Source organism: Haliotis cracherodii, unplaced genomic scaffold (assembly GCF_022045235.1).
Source record: "Haliotis cracherodii isolate W230 unplaced genomic scaffold, xgHalCrac1.p SCAF_7, whole genome shotgun sequence".
NCBI lineage: Eukaryota > Metazoa > Mollusca > Gastropoda > Lepetellida > Haliotidae > Haliotis > Haliotis cracherodii.
The window spans coordinates 12,670,112-12,692,445 of NW_027266330.1; the positions used below are offsets into that span (position 1 = coordinate 12,670,112).

Below are 22,334 nucleotides of genomic sequence, written 5' to 3' on the forward strand. Positions count from 1 at the left end.
GCTGAGTATTGCTAAACAACAAACCAAGCCAAACTCATTGAATTTTCTGTCTTTGCACATCCTTAACCATTAAATTGTGTTACAAATGTGTAACTTCCTTATGCATTCTTCAGCCATTCATACATGAGGCAGAGCAAACAAATGTGGTACAAAGTCCTCAATGAACAGCATCTCATTCACATGGCAGGACAGTACATAAGCAAGCACCTGTTCCCCATTATAAGGACAGTGGAAGTCCTCAATGAACAGTATCTCATTCACATGGCAGGACAGGACATAAGCAAGCACCTGTTCCTCATTATAAGGACAGTGGTGTCTCCCCATAAGGCTACTGCTGCATTAAGCACTTGTTAATGTTGGGCTTGGTCACCCAGATTGACAACAGTCTGAGCATAGATAAGGTTTTCCAGGTTGACAGGTGTGGTCTCCCTGTTGACACAGGTATGCTGGTCTTGTTATGGGTACCGTAGTACCTCCAAGATGATGTCGGGAATTGTACACTGTTGTCACATGAGTGAGTGAGTGAGTGGGTGAGTGAGTGGGTGAGTGGGTGGGTGAGTGAGTGGGTGGGTACTTCTACTGCCACTGACTAAACAGCTCAACTGCTCACATTCAAGCCAAGCAAACTCCACCTCCAAATTAATTTTCTTGGATATACCTCCACATAAGTTACTATGTTTAATTGAATTTATGTATTTTCTAAATATATATTTGTTTTCTGCTCTATTTCATAACTTTTACATCAATTGATTTACCCAAACCCAAACTGATAACATTTTCTATTTTGCTTCCGGCAAAGGACAATTCATAGAAAGACAAAACAGAAAACTGATGAGGGCCCAACATCATATTATATGTGTTCTTTTGAGACCAACATTATTGCCATATTAATAAAAAAAATAATGATGAAAAATAATAAAAAATAATATTAAAAAATAAAATATTTTCAAAAAATAAAATAACAAATAACATAAAATAAATAATATAATAAATATATCTTTAAATAAAATAAAATAAATCAGATGGTATCAGAACACTCCAACCTTTTTAAAAGGATTTAACTCACAACCAAAATAGACAGCACATCCGAAACCCAAGTGATAGATACAACTGTACTCAATCTCTGTCACAGCACACTGACAAGATGGTTTATCTTGCTACAAACTGATACGTGCTGCAGCCATGACTATCTGCCAACCCCTGCTCACATTAACCCACAAGTCACACATAAAACCCATGGCACATTATAACTGCCACCAAACTCATCCCACATCAGTGCTCCTGTCCACCTCATCAACCATGTCCACCGACAATACTATAATGTACTGGAAATGCTTCTATGATAACATGTGCGAATGACATGGTGATGTGAAAGTTTAGTAACATTGATCACAGTGATAAACATTTGATGGCATGGTGTGGTATCGGATATATACACCACATGTCAATCAATATTCACCGACAATAGCCATAATGATTGCAATGCAGTAAAATGGACTGTATCCGTTTTGAAGAAAGGGTTTATCAATACCCACGCAATGTCTAGACAGGGTTTATTAGGTATTATAAACTGCTCAACATTTGGTAAGAGAACTGAGATATATAATCCTCTCTGGACCAACAGCATCCAAGGTCATGTTCCACAAAGTGATCTTAGCGTTATGAACATCATAAGTGTATGTAAAACATGGAAGTACGACCACCTTAGCGCTAAGATTGCATTGTTGAACAGACCCGTGAAGATCCGGGGTAGAATAGTTCTTCAGGAACCCATACTTGCCGTAAAAGGCGACTATGCTTGTTGTAAGAGGCGACTAACTTGATGGGGTGGTCAGGCTCGCTGACTTGGTTGATGCATGTCATCGTATCCCAATTGCATGGATCAATGCTCATGATGTCAATCACTGAATTGTCTGGTCTATACTCTATATACAGCTGTCACATAGCTGGCGTTAAACAACAATTAAACAAAACAAACAAAGCATTGTTGAACAGGGCCGAAAATTTGAGCAATCAGTTGTATGATGAAAATAGGAATATCCCCATCAAAAGTTGTGTAGTATATTTGTGCACTGTATCTCACACAACTGTTAACCCTTTATCTTGAGAGGGGAAGTCCCCGCTATCCTATGCTTTGAGCAGCTGAACGGGGATGGGTTGGACAGGTTTGATTCAGGGTATTTCTGTGTCACATCATGCAGATAATATCAATTACAGTTTCCATAGCAGACAAGCAGCCAGGATCAAATTCTGTCACACAGACCCTGAAACAAATATATCCAACAGGGTCCATGCAAGTCTATAATGTTCGGCAAGTCTAGATTACTGCAGTATCAGTATCAGAAAATGAAGAAAGTCTCTAGGCTCCTTTTTATTATATTTTATAACTACAATTTAACAACTGTTTTTTCTGTAAAATATGTTCATTTCAGAGACTAGATGCTAGTCTACCAGGATCACACAGCCCACGCTGTGACCATTAAAACTCCTGCAGTTTAACACAGACCTATGATCAGGGACAAGTCTGTCTTACAGACCCTGATACAAATATATCAAATACAGCCAATGCAAGTCTATAATGTTTGGCAAGTCTAGACTACTGCAGAGAGTCTCTGGGCTCCTTTTTATTATATTTCTTTTAACATAATTGAACAACTGTTCTTTTCTGTACGATATGTTCATTTCAGAGACTAGATGTCAGTCTACTCAGGGATCTACCTTTGCCTGTATAACTGGGAGTCAAGTGGACTCTCAGTAACACATTGTTGGGGTAGAAAGCATTAAAATGAGTTCCTAGGGTCACCACTCCACCAACGTCCAATATATAACATGTGCCATGCCATCTCTACAAAGGTGCAAACTCTGCACAGCGAATTGCAGCACCTTAGACGACTAGGCCACCTGTGCCCCGTATCTGGTAAAAACCCTGTCAGTCCTCATTCTGCGTTGACGTTTGTGTCGGGGAATGATCTGTTGAACTGTTCCCTAAACACTGTCATTAGACAGGATGAAAGTGCAGATGAAAAAAAGATAAAAGAGACAGAAAAAAGAGGTGAATTTGTGCTTGTTGAAAAAAACATTTTTGATCCCAAAAAACCTTAACTTGCTAGAGGTAGAAACTATTTTTCTTTGGTAACATTTCTAAAAGTTCAAAGGATACATTTCAATAGCTACATGTACTTCACTGAGGACTTCAAGGGTTAACAATAAACAAACACGGTTAACTCTTGCTATGCAGAGTCACAACCATGCCTCGTTATAAAGCAAAACGGGAAGCAGAACCCCTTCAAATTCATCATGTGAAACCAACAACTGACAAATTGACAAAGTAATAAGTCAAGCAACATACATCAAAACTTCACTCAACAGCATTCATGCCCCCCACAAAAGTAAAATATTTCTGGTCGATTTTTTTCCAGTAAGTATGGTAAATATCAAAGGTCAAAGGTCATCCTGAGTGCATGCATGAACTCTGACAGGTCAAGGTCAAATTTTCAACAAAACCAGTTTGGGAGGAGCAGTGTGTCATTGTCATGTGTGGGTGCAATGCGTGAGGTGCTATAGATAGTGTAGCCTGTAGGTATTATAAGTGTTTATTGCTCGGCTGTGTCTAAATACCAGCTAACAACCAGCATGTGAAAATGTCTTGTGGATCAATTTATGGATGTTAAAAGTTTGCTGAGAGAGACATATTGGTTTTGCGTGGCAAACATTCAAAGGAGTATTTTCAAATGATATTTTCAAGGTATTTTCTATTCTCTGAACTATGTACAAGTGGAACTGCTGTATAAACAATTTTTTATTTTCGTACCGCTGCATGATAGTGAGAGCAAGTTTTTTATTCCTTCTTAAAACTATAACCTAGTGACATCAGTTTCACTTGAATAAGGAAGACCTGTTTCTTCAGTCGTTTAAAATGAATACCCAGATTTTTATGTCAAAACTGTCTTAAATAAGTGGATGCATTCTAAACGTAAACATTTCATAACCAATTCTAAGAAATTAATTCTGAGTTCATATCTTCAATATTCACATCAAACTGTATGTGCTTGAGACTTATGATGAAATATTTTCAACAAAATACAACTTTCAAGCACATCTAATTGTCCCAACTTGTTCTGGCTTCTAAAACAGCCCCGCGTGATGGGTCTGCGTGGCACGGAGGGCTGACAGTGTGTGTGGTGTCCTGCTACAGTCTGTATCCCCATCACACATATGGTGAACAAGTCATCTCCCCAACTTCACCGCACCTCATAAAATCATAATTTTCTGCCTCGCAAACATATTCCTTTACCGTACACAACAGAAAAAATAAAAAATGTCCTTCTATTTTCATATCAATCTTTCTCCTTTCTTAACTGCCACTCTAATCAAAGAAGTTCAATTTCCAATCGTATTGGTTAACTTCCTATTATAATTTCCGGTTCACCAAATATATTAACTTTTTCATAAATAAGGTTTTCCCATTAAATTTGAAGTCTAAATTCAACTTCTTAAAACTCTTGATTTAATCCCATGGTTTTTCTCCTCCCCCCTCTCCTCTACACACACACATACATCAGACAGTTATATCTGGCCATACTCAATACCAATCATATAAAATAACACCCCCATCAGACAGTTATATCTGGCCATACTCAATACCAATCATATGAAATAACCCCCCCCCACACACACACACATCAGACAGTTATATCTGGCCATACTCAATACCAATCAAATAAAATAACCCATCGCCACCCCCATCCCCAACCCCACACATACATCAGACAGTTATATCTGGCCATACTCAATACCAATCATATAAAATAACCCCCTGCCACCCCCACCCCCACACATCAGACAGTTATATCTGGCCATACTCAATACCAATCATATAAAATAACCCCCTGCCACCCCCACACATACATCAGACAGTTATATCTGGCCATACTCAATACCAATCATATAAAATAACCCCCTGCCACCCCCACCCCCACACATCAGACAGTTATATCTGGCCATACTCAATACCAATCATATAAAATAACCCCCTGCCACCCCCATCCCCAACCCCACACATACATCAGACAGTTATATCTGGCCATACTCAATACCAATCATATAAAATAACCCCCTGCCACCCCCACCCCCACACATCAGACAGTTATATCTGGCCATACTCAATACCAATCATATAAAATAACCCCCTGCCACCCCCACCCCCACACATCAGACAGTTATATGTGGCCATACTCAATACCAATCATATAAAATAACCCCCTGCCACCCCCATCCCCACCCCCACACATACATCAGACAGTTATATCTGGCCATACTCAATACCAATCATATAAAATAACCCTTGCCACCCCCACACATACATCAGACAGTTATATGTGGCCATACTCAATACCAATCATATAAAATAACCCTTGCCACCCCCACACATACATCAGACAGTTATATGTGGCCATACCTTCCCCCCATCAGAGAAGTCTGGCAACAAATGAGCAAACAAACAAACAGAACAAGTAATGGTGTAATATGTGAACAAAAAAGCATGCAAAAATAGGTTCATGTGTTTTTATTACAAAACTGAAGAAATACAAAATCATGTGGAAACAACTCATTATACAAGACATCTAGAGTAAGTGAGTGAGGTGAGAGGAAGTCAAGAGGGGACGAGAGAGGTGGCAGGACGAGTTTTGACATGCTGTATAAGCTCGGTGCTGCTAGTGGTTAATCAGTACAGAAAAGTAGATGACAGAATGACAGATCGAGATTATCTGCCTTATCTTAAATGAGTGAGTGAGTGAGAGGTTATACGCTTCTTTAGCAATATTCCATCAATATCACGGCAGGGAGACCAGGAATTGTACCCGTGTGGGGAATCGAACCCTGGTTTACGGCTTGATGAGCCACATGACGTCCCCACCACTCTCTTAGCTAGAACATGCTCTTGGGACTACAGGTTGTAGAGATCCGAATGACCACGGTCCTAGTCTGGGGTTGAGTCTGTCCCCAGTACCCTATGCTTGACAGAGTGAGTGTGAGCGAGTTTGGTTTTATGCCGCTTTTAGCAATATTCCAGCAATATCACGGCAGGGGACACCAGAAATGGGCTTTACACTTTGTACCCATTTCGTGATTCGAACCCGGGTCTTCGGCGTGAAGAGCGAAGGCTTTAACCACTAGGCTACCCGACCGCCCCCTATGCTTGTCAGAAAGGACACCACGAGTACCTTACAGTTGGACTGGGGTTGAATCTGTCCCAAGTATCCCATGTTTGCCATAAACCCAGCTGAAGTACCTTGTGGTTAATCTGGGGTTTAGTTGGTCCCCATACCCTATGCACATTTCTTTAAATTTAAAAAAAAAAAATCAAACTCGGAATGGAACCCAGACTTTGGCATGATCAGCAAACACTTCCGCCACAAGGCTACGTCACTCCTCCTTGTCCACAACAAGTCCCACTTGCATCAAGTTTATGATCAAACTAAAAAATTACCTCATATCCACATATGGTCCTTAAAAGTTATCTCTCGTTAATGGACAAACTTTCCATTTACTCTCTAACCAGCCCAATACCCACTGCTTTTATTCCCACTCTCACATGCTCTTTTGAAAATAATTACATTTAACTCATCACTTACAGATCTGAAATAATGTCGTGGTCTTGTGTCTCATTACATCGGCAGCATTCAGGCTATTTTTGCTTGTAATGACCAAATAACTGAATTACGTTTCCAAACACTTGAGTTGCTCAAGAATGACTAAAACTCTCATCACGACAGCCGGTAGCCAGCCGTGAAATGGGCACAAATACACCTTATTTCCAACTGCCTGGCGCTATCTCAGGGGACATATGGAGTTGTTGATATTTTTATATTTCTTAAATAGGGTTGATGTGCATTGGATACTAAAATTACATTTGATTAGGTTACAATTTTTTTCTGACCATTTCCATTGTTCAAAATAGATTTCCAAGTTTCCTGAAAGTTTACTTTTTTATCATTTGCTAGTATGAAATGATCTTAAAACTTACGACCTTTTAAAACCAAACAAGGCATTTAAAAGTTTATTCTTGTCGTTTTAATGAATTGTTTACTTTTTTGCTACAAAGCAAGTGTTGGAGAAAACGATTTAAAAAAAAAATCACATCAACTTATAGAAATACCTGCCATTTTGTGATACTTGACGAGAAATGACAAATGCTAACATTGCAAAAATATCCGTTTAGTTTCATAAATCTTACCCAACACAAATTTTGTAACATACCAAATTTATGCAGTTAACAAGATAAAACAATGGTGTCTTCAAAGACAACAGCATGTGGTCAAAGGGAGACCACTCTGCAGATGCAACAAAGACTGATCATCTGTAAAAGTACTTTTGCAAAGTATACATCCTTCAAACTTACTAATTGAATGGCCAGTCAAAGGGAGACAACTCTGATTAAGTTTTACAAAAACACGTGACACATGGCCAAAGGACATGTCCTTGCCCTTGGACAGACCTGCTTGAAATGCCCTGAAATATTTGTGATAGCACACAGAGGCCTCCTGAAGTGACATGACAACTGCCTGGACAGACCTGCTTGAAATGCCCTGAAATATACCCGATAGCACATGGAGGCCTTCAACACCTCCTGAAGTGACATGACTACTGCTGGAACAGACCTGATTGAAATGCCCTGAAATATACCGATTGCACATGGAGGCCTTGAACACCTCCTGAAGTGACATGACTACTGCTGGAACAGACCTGCTTGAAATGCCCTGAAACATACCGATTGCACATGGAGGCCTTGAACACCTCCTGAAGTGACATGACTACTGCTGGAACAGACCTGCTTGAAATGCCCTGAAACATACCGATTGCACATGGAGGCCTTGAACACCTCCTGAAGTGACATGACTACTGCTGGAACAGACTTGCTTGAAATGCCCTGAAACATACCGATTGCACATGGCGGCCTTGAACACCTCCTGAAGTGACATGACTACTGCTGGGACAGACCTGCTTGAAATGCCCTAAATTATACCCGATAGCACATGGTGCCCTTGAACACCTCCTGTAGTGACATGACTTCTGTTGGGACAGACCTGCTTTAAATGCCCTGAAACATACCCGATAGCACATGGAGGCTTTGAACACCTGCTGAAGTGACATGACTACTGCTGGGGCAGACCTGATTGAAATGCCCTGAAACATACCGATTGCACATGGAGGCTTTGAACACCTCCTGAAGTGACATGACTACTGCTGGGACAGACCTGATTGAAATGCCCTGAAAAATACCTGATAGCACATGGAGGCTTTAAACACCTCCTGAAGTGACATGACTACTGCTGGGACAGACCTGATTGAAATGCCCTGAAATATACCGATTGCACATGGAGGCCTTGAACACCTCCTGAAGTGACATGACTACTGCTGGGACAGACCTGCTTGAAATGCCCTGAAACATACCGATTGCACATGGAGGCTTTGAACACCTCCTGAAGTGACATGACTACTGCTGGAACAGACCTGCTTGAAATGCCCTGAAACATACCGATTGCACATGGAGGCCTTGAACACCTCCTGAAGTGACATGACTACTGCTGGAACAGACCTGCTTGAAATGCCCTGAAACATACCGATTGCACATGGCGGCCTTGAACACCTCCTGAAGTGACATGACTACTGCTGGGACAGACCTGCTTGAAATGCCCTGAAATATACCCGATAGCACATGGAGGCCTTGAACACCTCCTGAAGTGACATGACTACTGCTGGAACAGACCTGCTTGAAATGCCCTAAAATATACCCGATAGCACATGGTGCCCTTGAACACCTCCTGTAGTGACATGACTTCTGTTGGGACAGACCTGCTTTAAATGCCCTGAAACATACCCGATAGCACATGGAGGCTTTGAACACCTGCTGAAGTGACATGACTACTGCTGGGGCAGACCTGATTGAAATGCCCTGAAACATACCGATTGCACATGGAGGCCTTGAACACCTCCTGAAGTGACATGACTACTGCTGGGACAAACCTGCTTGAAATGCCCTGAAACATACCGATTGCACATGGAGGCCTTGAACACCTCCTGAAGTGACATGACTACTGCTGGGACAGACCTGCTTAAAATGCCCTGAAACATACCGATTGCACATGGAGGCTTTGAACACCTCCTGAAGTGACATGACTACTGCTGGGACAGACCTGCTTGAAATGCCCTGAAAAATACCTGATAGCACATGGAGGCTTTAAACACCTCCTGAAGTGACATGACTACTGCTGGGACAGACCTGATTGAAATGCCCTGAAAAATACCTGATAGCACATGGAGGCTTTAAACACCTCCTGAAGTGACATGACTACTGCTGGGACAGACCCTCTTGAAATGCCCTGAAAAATACCTGATAGCACATGGAGGCTTTAAACACCTCCTGAAGTGACATGACTACTGCTGGGACAGACCCTCTTGAAATGCCCTGAAAAATACCTGATAGCACATGGAGGCTTTAAACACCTCCTGAAGTGACATGACTACTGCTGGGACAGACCTGCTTGAAATGCCCTGAAACATACCGATTGCACATGGCGGCCTTGAACACCTCCTGAAGTGACATGACTACTGCTGGGACAGACCTGCTTGAAATGCCCTGAAATATACCCGATAGCACATGGAGGCCTTGAACACCTCCTGAAGTGACATGACTACTGCTGGAACAGACCTGCTTGAAATGCCCTAAAATATACCCGATAGCACATGGTGCCCTTGAACACCTCCTGTAGTGACATGACTTCTGTTGGGACAGACCTGCTTTAAATGCCCTGAAACATACCCGATAGCACATGGAGGCTTTGAACACCTGCTGAAGTGACATGACTACTGCTGGGGCAGACCTGATTGAAATGCCCTGAAACATACCGATTGCACATGGAGGCCTTGAACACCTCCTGAAGTGACATGACTACTGCTGGGACAAACCTGCTTGAAATGCCCTGAAACATACCGATTGCACATGGAGGCCTTGAACACCTCCTGAAGTGACATGACTACTGCTGGGACAGACCTGCTTAAAATGCCCTGAAACATACCGATTGCACATGGAGGCTTTGAACACCTCCTGAAGTGACATGACTACTGCTGGGACAGACCTGCTTGAAATGCCCTGAAAAATACCTGATAGCACATGGAGGCTTTAAACACCTCCTGAAGTGACATGACTACTGCTGGGACAGACCTGATTGAAATGCCCTGAAAAATACCTGATAGCACATGGAGGCTTTAAACACCTCCTGAAGTGACATGACTACTGCTGGGACAGACCCTCTTGAAATGCCCTGAAAAATACCTGATAGCACATGGAGGCTTTAAACACCTCCTGAAGTGACATGACTACTGCTGGGACAGACCCTCTTGAAATGCCCTGAAAAATACCTGATAGCACATGGAGGCTTTAAACACCTCCTGAAGTGACATGACTACTGCTGGGACAGACCTGCTTGAAATGCCCTGAAACATACCGATTGCACATGGAGGCTTTGAACACCTCCTGAAGTGACATGACTACTGCTGGGACAGACCTGCTTGAAATGCCCTGAAAAATACCGATAGCACATGGAGGCTTTAAACACCTCCTGAAGTGACATGACTACTGCTGGGGCAGACCTTCCACAAGTACCCAGACAGACAACTGGAATTCTCTACAACACTGACATATTTTGAAGAGAGACAGCCATCTTCCGCAAAGCGATCTTAGCACTAAGGTGATCGTAAGTCCCATACTTTAACATAGGCCTACGATCATCGTAGTGCTAAGATCGCTTTGTGGAACGGGCCCCTGGTGACTAAAATACAGATTTGGGGCTGAAGGTAAAATATACCTGCCTGGGTATATATTTTTTTCAAGGTCTTGAATCGTACATTGAAACATTATTACCCACCTTCGTACAATCATGTAAACTTTTTTGCATCCCATACCTTACCAAGCCTCTTGGTCGGAGCATAGTAAGTTAGTTCAAGGACCTGTTCAAAGCAAGCTTAGTGCTAAGGCCATCGTAAGTCTATGTTTAAGTATGGGAGTTATGACAGCTGTAGCCCAAAGATGGGACTGTATTTGATCGAAGTAGCATTCTTTTCATTGTGGCATGCAAAGAAAACCTTCCCTTCGAGTGGCAGCTTGGTATGGGAGGAAAGTCCTGATACATTTACCACATTGGTGAAAATCAAGAACCTGGGTGTGGTGTTAACAGACCAACAGTCATTATCACTGCAAATCTGAGGATCCTGACCTGGCTAAGGGAGGCAACTCTGCAGTGTCATAGGTGACTGGGTCACCTGTTCCGCTATTGATAGCAAGAACACTACAACATATTCTGTGAAGAAATTACTGCATATTGATTCAATGTCTTGTATGTAACAAATGCAATTTGTTGTACTCTCCTCATGGAGCTGAGAATGTAGTTTTGAATACCCACTGATCTGTTGACAAAGATAATGTCATGTGCTTTAAACAGGTCCATATGTGGTATGGAGTCTTGCATAATATGAGTGTCTATTATTATTATTATTATTATTCTACTTTGTCATGAAGACAATCTCATGATCAAACAGTCCCAAGTTGATAGTGCAATCCTCCAATGCATGATATCAGGCACGAAACTCAAGGGGCCCTTGTCATTGCCCTAATGTTAATACTTAAAGATAGAGTGAGTGAGTGAGTGAGTTGGGATTAACGTCACTTTTAACAGTATTCCAGTTATAACTCGACGAGTCAGCTTAATGTGGGAGGGAAATGAGGCAGGTTGCAAATGTTTCTCACTTTGCTGAAAACCATAAGCTCAGGTATGGTGCTGACAAACCTAGAAACATAATCGTGGCGAACCGGGATTTGAACCCACAATCATATGTCTCTTGAGTGCCCAAGGGATGCTTCTTTGCACAGTTGCAGTGTCTTAGACGAGTGGGCCACCTGTGCCCCCTTAAACATATAGAAGTTCAAATACATGGGGGCAAAATCTCAAGGAACCCCAACCCCCTTAATTCCGACCACGGCTCTAGATTGCAGCAATCCTCTGAAACAGATCCCTCCACCTGTCATAGCAACGCCACCAACACCCCTCTCCAACCATACAACGACAATGTCAAAGATACAAAACAAGCATGCTTAAGACAAAATTCCACGTGTCATGCACAAAAGAAAGAACTATCTGGTAAAAAACATTTGAAACAAAATAAGGCAAGTTGTTTTTAGTATTTAGCATAGAAGATATTAGTCAAGCCAGCATGAACCCAGATGTAGATTTGACATTGTTGGATGAGACTAGGTTAATCATTGCTAAGACGGCAGGTTACAGAAAAATAAAGTCACTTTTCTGTCAATATTGCAATAGAGAGAGAGTGATAGAAGCATTGAGAGAAAATTAGAATAATTACGATTATAGAAAAGTGACTTTACCCATTACAAGAAATAAACAACAAAATTGTTCATCAACACATATTTATTAACAAACAATAGAAGTACAAAAGTTGTGAAAATCGTACATAAATTCTACATGTTGATGAACCAATACGTCTAATACAAGCTAAGGGTTGATGCTGGCTTGAGTTTATTAACAAAAGGAAAAACGGATAATTGGGCTCACTGGTTGAGGCATTCCCAACCATAGATGTTTAGATTTTCATTTATTTCATAAGACTTGAACATTATTCTACGGGATAATATTTACTGTGACTATACACTCATGTCATCTTTGGCAAGAATCAACTATGACTTCATAATATCAATTCGAAATATTTCACTGAAATCAATTCACAACCAATATGCCTTATCCACTGAAAATATGTGTCTCAAATTGCAATCAAAAAGAATTCATTTATATCTCTTGAAAATGTTAGTATTTGTCAAGCCATAAACGGTAGGAAAAGAAATTCTGAAAGTTACGTGACATTTTGAATACAAATTTTACAGATTAAATTGTATAAAGAAGAAATAAAAATCTCCCTTCCAGTTAGATGCTACTCAGATTTAAGAAAGGACATCAAAATTGACAAACATTTGAGACACAACATTTTGAACACCAAGAAAAATAACAAAACAGACATGCAATTTATTATGGAATGTACAAAATACAATATGGCTGCCTAATGGTGGAAAATATAGGTGTGGAATAACAACTCTATCACATAGCTGGTAACACCATCAACAAATATTTTGATATGTAATCAATATGATAAAGTTGACATATTGTAATGAATAACACGCCATATACAAATCTATGATTTTGATTCAAGCCTGGATAATCAGCTATAGGGAATGTTCACGAAGGATGGATAAAAAAATTCAATTTTTCTGTTTATACTACAGTCGAACAACATCCCAATAGAGATCTCTGTGAATTTAATCAACACCACAAAAGAGGTAGACAATTAACAAACGAGATACATGTAATATCTATCTAAACAATCTACCGCTAAGCTAGTCTTCCGAAAGTGAACGTCACGATTGAAAAATCTGAGCATTGATAACAACTAGCAATCATGGATACACAATAGATTGAAAAAAATAAAAATGGGTAATATCAAAAGCAAAAAAATAAACTTATATCAATAATTAGTATCCAGAATTATAGAAGAATATATTTGAGCAAAAATATATATCTGACAATATTAAGATGCATTTAAAAACTTAATTGGACATACATAGATCTAGAAATTGTACAAAAAGCTGAATTGAAATTCAGGTTTATATTGAGGCAGTAATTGGAGAAAGGCATTATTACAGATATATAGACCATGTGTTCACCTGGCAGTGTAGGAAAAGGCCTACGTTAACGCGAACCATCTTTCACATCTACATTATCTTCAACCCATAGTTTACATACTGACACCGTAAGCACCAAGTTTCGATTGCAAAACAAAAAACCCAACCCCTTCTACAACTTTTAATACACAGATTAAGAATAGTATCCAAAGCAAATATTGATTATCCAAATGAAAAGATAACCTGAAAACAACTACCGATATTGATCTTGTTTCCCTCTACATTCATCGATAATAAATACTTGTGTGCTCTTCATACTAAACTCCACATCATCCATCCGACACATAATGTCCTAATACTCTCATCTGAAAATACTAAATACAATATTTCCTTTTAAAGTACTTATTATGCATATAATTATCTCCCATGATATCGTACTTAAGAAGAATTTCCATCCAGGAGCGAGTATGTTTTTAGCCACTTTTTGCAATATTCCAGCAAAATAATGGCAGTGATACCAAAATTGGGCTTCACACGTGGAAATCAAACCTGGGCCTTGAGTGTGACAAGCAAACGACTGAACCACCAAGCTACCCTACCACCCCTTATATTTTTACTTCATCAGTGTTCCATAGGCATGGAATGCATTAAAACTCGGAACTATAAGGCTCTCCCCTGTCTGGTTAAGGAAATACTAACAGAATCCCAATTGACTAAATCTTTTACAAAGTGTGCTTATCATATAATTATTACATTGAGTGCTGAGAAATTGAATAATTTACCTGCGATACTTAAAATGTGTTTAAGGTCTTCAACCACAACAACCGTCCTCCAAGACTAACATCATTTGAACAACAGGAAATTAGGTGTATCATGACTGGCTTAATTCAATTTTTAATAAACTTATTCATATCTCAAAACAGTCACAAAATGACAAATATTTAATAGCTCAGAGGTCTGAAAATGGACACGGTCTGCAATAATCTAAATCAAAATGTTGTATACTTCATTTGAAAAGATATGGAATCAGGACGATCACTTGTAGGGCCACCTTTGGAGATAGGCATAGTGCCATTTAATAGGCATAGTGGCGTGATATTGCTTGCCTTTGATGTCATACGGCTGCATTGAACAATCATAAACCGAGATTAACCTCTGCTCTGTCTTGCTTTCTACAATAGAGGGTTTCATTTGAACAAGTAGCATAATCCCTCTTGGGACACGGGGCAAACTGACACGAACACTAGGTCACAATGACCCAACTAGGTCGCTACGACATTCACCCTGCTGTGACAACCGTGAGTGGACATTGCATGCACCGTCGATGGACAAATGAAAACTAGTCTGCACCTGTGAGGGAAGGAGGGTCGTGGGTGTCTGGGAGATGGGAGAGTTTGGCCACCGTCAGGCGCACCACCTCCGCCGTTGACTTCAGCGCTGCTACAGCATCCTCGTGCGTTACATCCTCCAAGTTCATCTCATTCACCTGGAGACACACAGACAGAGGGGAATTGAAATTCAGAGATAGACGGATGTAGAATGATATAACAACAGATAATAAAATTCGATCATATGTGTTTTGTTTTTGTTTGTAGTGTAACTCCACAATCAGCAATATTCCAGCTACAAGATGGCTGCGTGCAAATAATTGAGTCTGGACCAGACTATCCAGTGACTCACATCATGAGCATCGGCCAACGCAATCGTGATATGATGACATTCATCAACAAGGTCACCGAGCGTCTGATCCATTCGGTCGCCTCTTATGACCAACATTACCAGGTTTACTGGCATGCATGCCCCCACTGAAGTTCTCATATTGGTCACACTGACAACGAACAACAACCAGTTCTAACCAGGAATCCCCATGGGCAGCGTGTGTGTGTGTGTGTGTGTGTGTGTGTGTGTGTGTGTGTGTGTGTGTGTGTGTGTGTGTGTGTGTGTGAGAGAGTGAGTGAGTGAGTGAGTGAGTGAGTGAGTGAGTGAGTGAGGGGTTTAACGCCGCTTTTAACAGTATTCCAGTTATATCACGGCGTGTCAGCTTTATGTGGGAAAGCCTGAAGTGATGCTGGTCTTAGACATTTACCACTTCGATGAAACACATGAGCACAGGTATGGTGCTGACAAACCTAGAAACATAATCGGGGCGAACCAGGAATCGAACCCACAATCATAGGTTTCTGGCGAGTCCAAGGGACCCAACTTTGCACAGCGAACATGGGTGCCTTAGACGACTGGGCCCCCGTGCACCTTAACGAACCAAGGCTCATTAACTTGACAAATCAGGGATCTGAATCAATAATGGCTAAGGGAGGCAACTCTTCCACTTACAGCGATGAGTCTGTCCCCCGTCTCCAGCCGCCCGTCCTGCTCTGCAGCTCCACCTTCGATGATCTTGGTCACAAAGATGCCATTGTCTCCCGGAATGTGCTGGTTTCCCTGGCCACCAGCAATACTGAAACCCAGGCCTGAAACACACAACATACACTCAGGCTATTCAGGTACGGAACTGACAGTCCTCCAGTCGGTGACAAGGAAGTTCACAAACGACCCGTGACATTTACTTGTGGACTAAAACTCTTACCATACGGTAGATGGCAACTTTGTAGCAGTTCATTTTTGATGACGTTTGTGTCAAATAATAATTCATTTCTATCCATGATTAATATTGTAGGTCTCTGAAGCTGAAATGAATTATGAAGAAAAATGGCGGCCATTTTTAAAAATGGATTACCAAATTCTGTACTGCATGTTATACCAAGCACCAAGAGTGAGTGAGTGAGTGAGTGAGTATGGTTTAACGCCGCTTTTAGCAATATTCCAGCAATATCACGGCGGGGGACACCAGAAATGGGCTTCACACATTGTACCCATGTCGGGAATCGAACCCGGGTCTTCAGCGTGACCACTGGGCTACCTGACCGCCCCCAAGCACCAAGAGCTAACCAAAGGTCACTCAGACTTGTTGTCCAAATGATTTCTGAGAAACAAGACAAGGTACTGGAGCTCACCTGGTTTGATCAGAATTACATGTATTGATCTCACTTGCTTTATGACCAAATGAATTTACATCAACATACTTCAGCATATAAACAACGCCCTACAAATAATTTTGTCAGGGTCTGGAATGCAATAAATAAAACAACTGCATAATGGAAATTATTCTGAATGTGATAATAAAACCCATGGTTCATACAGATATGGAACACGAAAATTCAAGGCCTTTTCGAGGCTTTGAAAGTCTGTTCAGTCTGTCAATATTTTTTTAGTGAGTGAGTTAAAACTTTAAGGCACATCGTCAATATTTCAGCCATATCGTGACTATCAAGGGTCAATATGTTTTGTTTTTTAAATCCAGCACACTGTATATTAGTTGTAAGACCATACTATACATTAGTCGTAAGAACATACTATACATTAGTCGTAAGACCATACTATACATTAGTCGTAAGACCATACTATACATTAGTTGTAAGACCATACTATACATTAGTTGTAAGAACATACTATACATTAGTCGTAAGACCATACTATACATTAGTTGTAAGACCATACTATACATTAGTTGTAAGACCATACTATACATTAGTTGTAAGACCATACTATACATTAGTTGTAAGACCATACTATACATTAGTTGTAAGACCATACTATACATTAGTTGTAAGACCATACTATACATTAGTCGTAAGACCATACTATACATTAGTCGTAAGACCATACTATACATTAGTTGTAAGACCATACTATACATTAGTTGTAAGACCTAACTATACATTAGTCGTAAGAACATACTATACATTAGTCGTAAGACCTAACTATACATTAGTCGTAAGACCTAACTATACATTAGTCGTAAGAACATACTATACATTAGTCGTAAGACCTAACTATACATTAGTTGTAAGACCTAACTATACATTAGTCGTAAGACCTAACTATACATTAGTTGTAAGAACATACTATACATTAGTCGTAAGACCTAACTATACATTAGTCGTAAGACCATACTATACATTAGTTGTAAGACCATACTATACATTAGTCGTAAGACCTAACTATACATTAGTCGTAAGACCTAACTATACATTAGTCGTAAGACCTAACTATACATTAGTCGTAAGACCTAACTATACATTAGTCGTAAGACCTAAAAAGCTGTAAGAACATCACAAATTTTCAAACAAGATTGATTTTCACAACCAGCATATAAATAAATTAACTCTGTCATGAAATCTATCACTGTGATAAATCACACTTAAACTTCCTTGGTACATAACTGTTAGCCTTGTGTGTCTTCATACTTTTAATTGACAAGTTTATGTCATTTTGTACAAATTTTGGTGATTTTCAAGGCTTTTCAAGCTATTTTGGGGGATTTTCAAGGCTTTTAAATGTTGACACTAAAAATCAAGGCTTGTAAAGGAACCTTACAATTCAAGACCTCAAGCCTGGATGAACCTTGAATCCTCTCCTGTTCTATTTACAGTTGCTTTTACACTCCCACACTCAAAATTTAATATCAGATGATGTGGCAAAAACCACCTCAACCGATAATGGAAACAGCACAAATCAATGGAGTTATTACCAGTACTCAAATGCATGGTCATTGCAACATCGTAACTACCTGAGTGGAGGTAGGTTTTATTCCTTCAGAAATGTTATTGTGTCAGTTCTAATGACAACAAAGTCCACTGTTATTTTCTATAAGGCCTTACAATCCTACAGTTCTCACAGTGAACAGATCCAATAGCAGTGTTCGAAATCGAGGGTTCCCAGGAGGTTTGCTGCCATAGTTATCGAGGGACCCCTAAACCTTCAATTTTTAAACATTAGGGTTATGATGGTTTGGTTGGTTTGTTATTTAACGCCGCACTCAGCAATATTCCAGCTATATGACGATGGTCTGTAAATAATCAAGTCTGGACCAGACAATCCAGAGACTGACATCATGAACATCGATCCATGCAATTGGGATCGATGACATGCATCAACCAAGTCAGCAAGCCTGACCACCCGATCCCGTTAGTCCCCTCTTACGACAAGCTTGGGTTGCTGAAGACCTATTCTACCCTGGATCTTCACGGGTCGTTAGGGTTATGAGAAGGACCTTATAACATCCATGCTTAATTTCATGGCCAAGTATAGGCAATGGGGTGGCCTAGTGGTTAAAGCGCTACAGCTAAAATCCTGGTTTGATTCCTAACAATATATGACTGCCTTCGTGGTTTAGTGGTAGAGCTTTCGCCCGGAGATTGGAAGGACCACGGTTAACATTTACTTGAACTATTTTTGTAAATAAACACTTTTTTTTGTTGTTGATTTCCATATTCATGCTAAATTCGTTCTGCAAAAAGAACCTCGGCTTGATCTAGATTGCTTACCAGCTGACAGTGTAAAAATCAATACTAGCATCCAGCATGAGAAAGCCGGAAGTAAGTATATTGTATATCGCTGTGTATAAGGCGAGTTTTTTGTACCTAGAATGAGGGGGTTGAGAAGGGGGTTCGTCTTATACACGGAGTTGAAGATCTCACATTTTTTTCCAGTTGTTTCACTTTCAGCTTCAACTGGCGTTCGATAGCCAGCCCAGGATTTGACAATAAATAACTGTTCCAATAACTATTTCCATACATAAACATGATTTGTGTCTGTTTTCCTTGAATAAAGTTGAATAATTTCTGCAAATAAAGTTGAAATGACCCTCGACTCGATGCAGATTGTCAAGCCAACTGACACGGTAAAACGGAGTGAGTGAGTGAGTATGGCTTTACGCCAATTTTAGCAATATTCCAGCAATATCACGGCGGGGGACACCAGAAATGGGCTTCACACATTGTACCCAAGTTGGGAATCGAACCCGGGTCTTCAGCGTGACGAGCTAACGCTTTAACCACTAGCTACCCGACCGCCCCGACACCGTAAAACAATCAACATCCATGAGTAGAGAGCCAGAAGTACTGGGAAGCATTTGCATATTGCACATGTGACCTAACATGTGATAACCGGTGAAGCTGAAATCAATTCCCGCTGTTTTTACAGTTGTATTAACAACTGTTGGAGACGGAATAAACACGCTGAATGTGAAGCAAACATAAGCCTAGTTAGTTACAACATAGTTAATTGGCGATTAAATTACTCACCATTGTCTCTTATATGTTATTACTTCATAAATTAATTTTATTTTACGGGCACCAATTTGGTGTCGTACCGAGTAAACACAAAATGGCAACATATGCTGGAGTTACACACGCGACCAATCATCGTAGAAAAAACAACGCAAGATATTTTTATTGTATATATAAGGTTTGTGTGCGCACATGTGATGTGCTTCATTCCAGGTCGCCTTATACACGGAGTATAGGATTTGGGGTCGATTTTGAAGGCGTGTACAGGGGGGTCGTCTTATACGTGGGGTTGCCTTATACACAGTGGGATCATCTCAACCAGCTGCTAAATACTTAGTACATTTTATTATCAATAGATATTCCATGGAAATCATCAATGCATGTCCATTGTTCCCTTCAATGACTATCTAATTATACGGTGGTACTGAAATAAACTGGAAAATAGATTAAATAGAGAATCTCACCCAAGTGTCTTTTGATATCAAATATATCAACACTCGTTGATAAAAGTGGAAAAATTCCGAGGCTTGCAGAAGATTTAATAGCAGTTATTAGCAGTGTCTTCAGTGTAAAAAGTTCTGCTAACAGTTTGAGTAGCAGAGCCATTAGTGATGTCATTTTATTGTGATGTCATGGTAACCAGTGATGTCACAATGGTCTGCAAAGCATTATGATGCAATTTCATTGCGGCGATATCTACAGTGTAGATATCGCTTGATCTCATTCAAGCAACATCTCCTGTGGGAGCCAGGTTAGGATGATAAACTATAACTAACAACAAAATTCAATTTCCTTACCATGAGATGAGCCCATCTGTTGCACACCTGATATAACATGTGATACCTGACCGGTAGTCATTTCCCATTGACTTTACAGCTCTTAGTGTGTGTTGTGAAAGACATGTATCGGAGATTTTTACAAAAGACGTTGATAATTTAACAAAACAAAGCTCAATTAATAAACACAGGGGTAATTGGTGAAAAAAACAGCATTATCTCACTTAGGATCAAACTTGTTGCTTCTTTTTATTTAATTTCATAGGCAGCTATCCAAGGTTGCATTGTGTGGAAACAAAAAACGGGGGTACAGGGTTAGAACTGAACTCAGTAGCTACAATAGCCTGGGTAAAGATAAAATGCTCTGGTAATGTTAAAACAATGGGGAAATTTGGACTGGCTCGCAGGAACTTGTACTAGCTAGTAGGAACTTGTACTAGCCAGTAGGAATTTGTACCAGCCTGCAGGAATTTGTACTAGCCAGCAGGAATTTGCACTAACCAGCAGGAATTTATACTAGCCAGTAGGAATTTATACTAGCCAGTAGGAATTTGTACTAGCCTGTAGGAATTTGTACTAGCCAGCAAGAATTTGTACTAGCCCCTGGCCTGCATGCGCTGGAGTTATTTATGCGAAAAAGCAAAGAATAAAACCCAACTTGTATATACTACTAACATAAAAGCTAAGGACTGCCTGATTCTTTCACATAACTACAGTGTTCCTGTTAACCAGTAATTACCAGTTTTTTACCGGTAAAATCAGGCTTGGACCGGTAATTCATATGACTGTGGACCGGCAAATAAAGTACCTTGTATATCTTTGTTGTTGATCAAAACATCAGCGATATTCATATTTTTAGTGCAAGGAAATAACATTTTGCTTTGCTTCAAGGTTAAACATATATTTGTAGCCAATTAGTCTCGGAATTTTCAAAAACAAGAGAAAATTGTCTCTAAAGTTTGTGTGAATGATGTGTAGATTTCACTAAGTTTCTTCAGCATGTGTTCAGAGATGACGTCATTGCATCGAACACGATGTTAAAAGAACTAAAACGAGGTAATTTTCACGTTTTTTTATTTGTTGACTGACAGAAATTAGGGGGGACGGGTAATACCTAATCTAGAGTTGCCAGCCCACCAGGACTGCCAGTTTCAAAAGCCAGTGTACTGTAGTTAATCAGTCATGCTATGACAGATAAACTACAGTGATATGAAAGAATCGGATGGTTCTTAAAGGGCAAGTTCACACGGAAATGAACCTTTTTTTCTTTTACTTTTTCCACATTAAAAGTGTTAACATAGAAGTGTCATAGACAAAAATATAAAAACATCATATTTAATTAACATATTTTTTGCACTAAAACGATTTATATTTTTCACATTTTCCAAGTGTTCTATTTCCATAACAAAAACACCATGGCTTATGGCCCTTGCAATATGACGTCATTGGTGCCAATTGATAAACATTATGACGTCATCATGCTTTGTTAGAGCCGCTTCACGTGGTGTAGGTACAGTTTTGTGATTCTAGCATCTCAGATGCCAGCCAGAATTGTGTTATGCTGAGTCACCACTGCGCCGGAGTGTGTCGTAGACCATGTTGTTTTACCGCAAACTGGTCCTTGATATCTTTTGCGTTGAGAATAGACAGGGACCCAGTTGAATTGGCACCAATTACGTCATA

The 22,334-nt window shown here is 40.1% G+C and overlaps 1 protein-coding gene across 1 annotated transcript in view; it reads right to left on the minus strand.

Moving 5' to 3' along the window:
- Positions 1-22,334, minus strand: part of LOC139449122 (disks large homolog 1-like) — a 346,607-nt gene that overhangs the window by 99,261 nt on the left and 225,012 nt on the right. The window contains exons 10-11 of the mRNA XM_071230606.1: positions 16,079-16,215; positions 15,098-15,233 (exon numbers count right to left, since the gene is read on the minus strand). Of these exons, the coding sequence (XP_071086707.1) occupies positions 15,098-15,233; positions 16,079-16,215 (273 nt within the window). The remainder of the gene's footprint in view (positions 1-15,097; positions 15,234-16,078; positions 16,216-22,334) is intronic.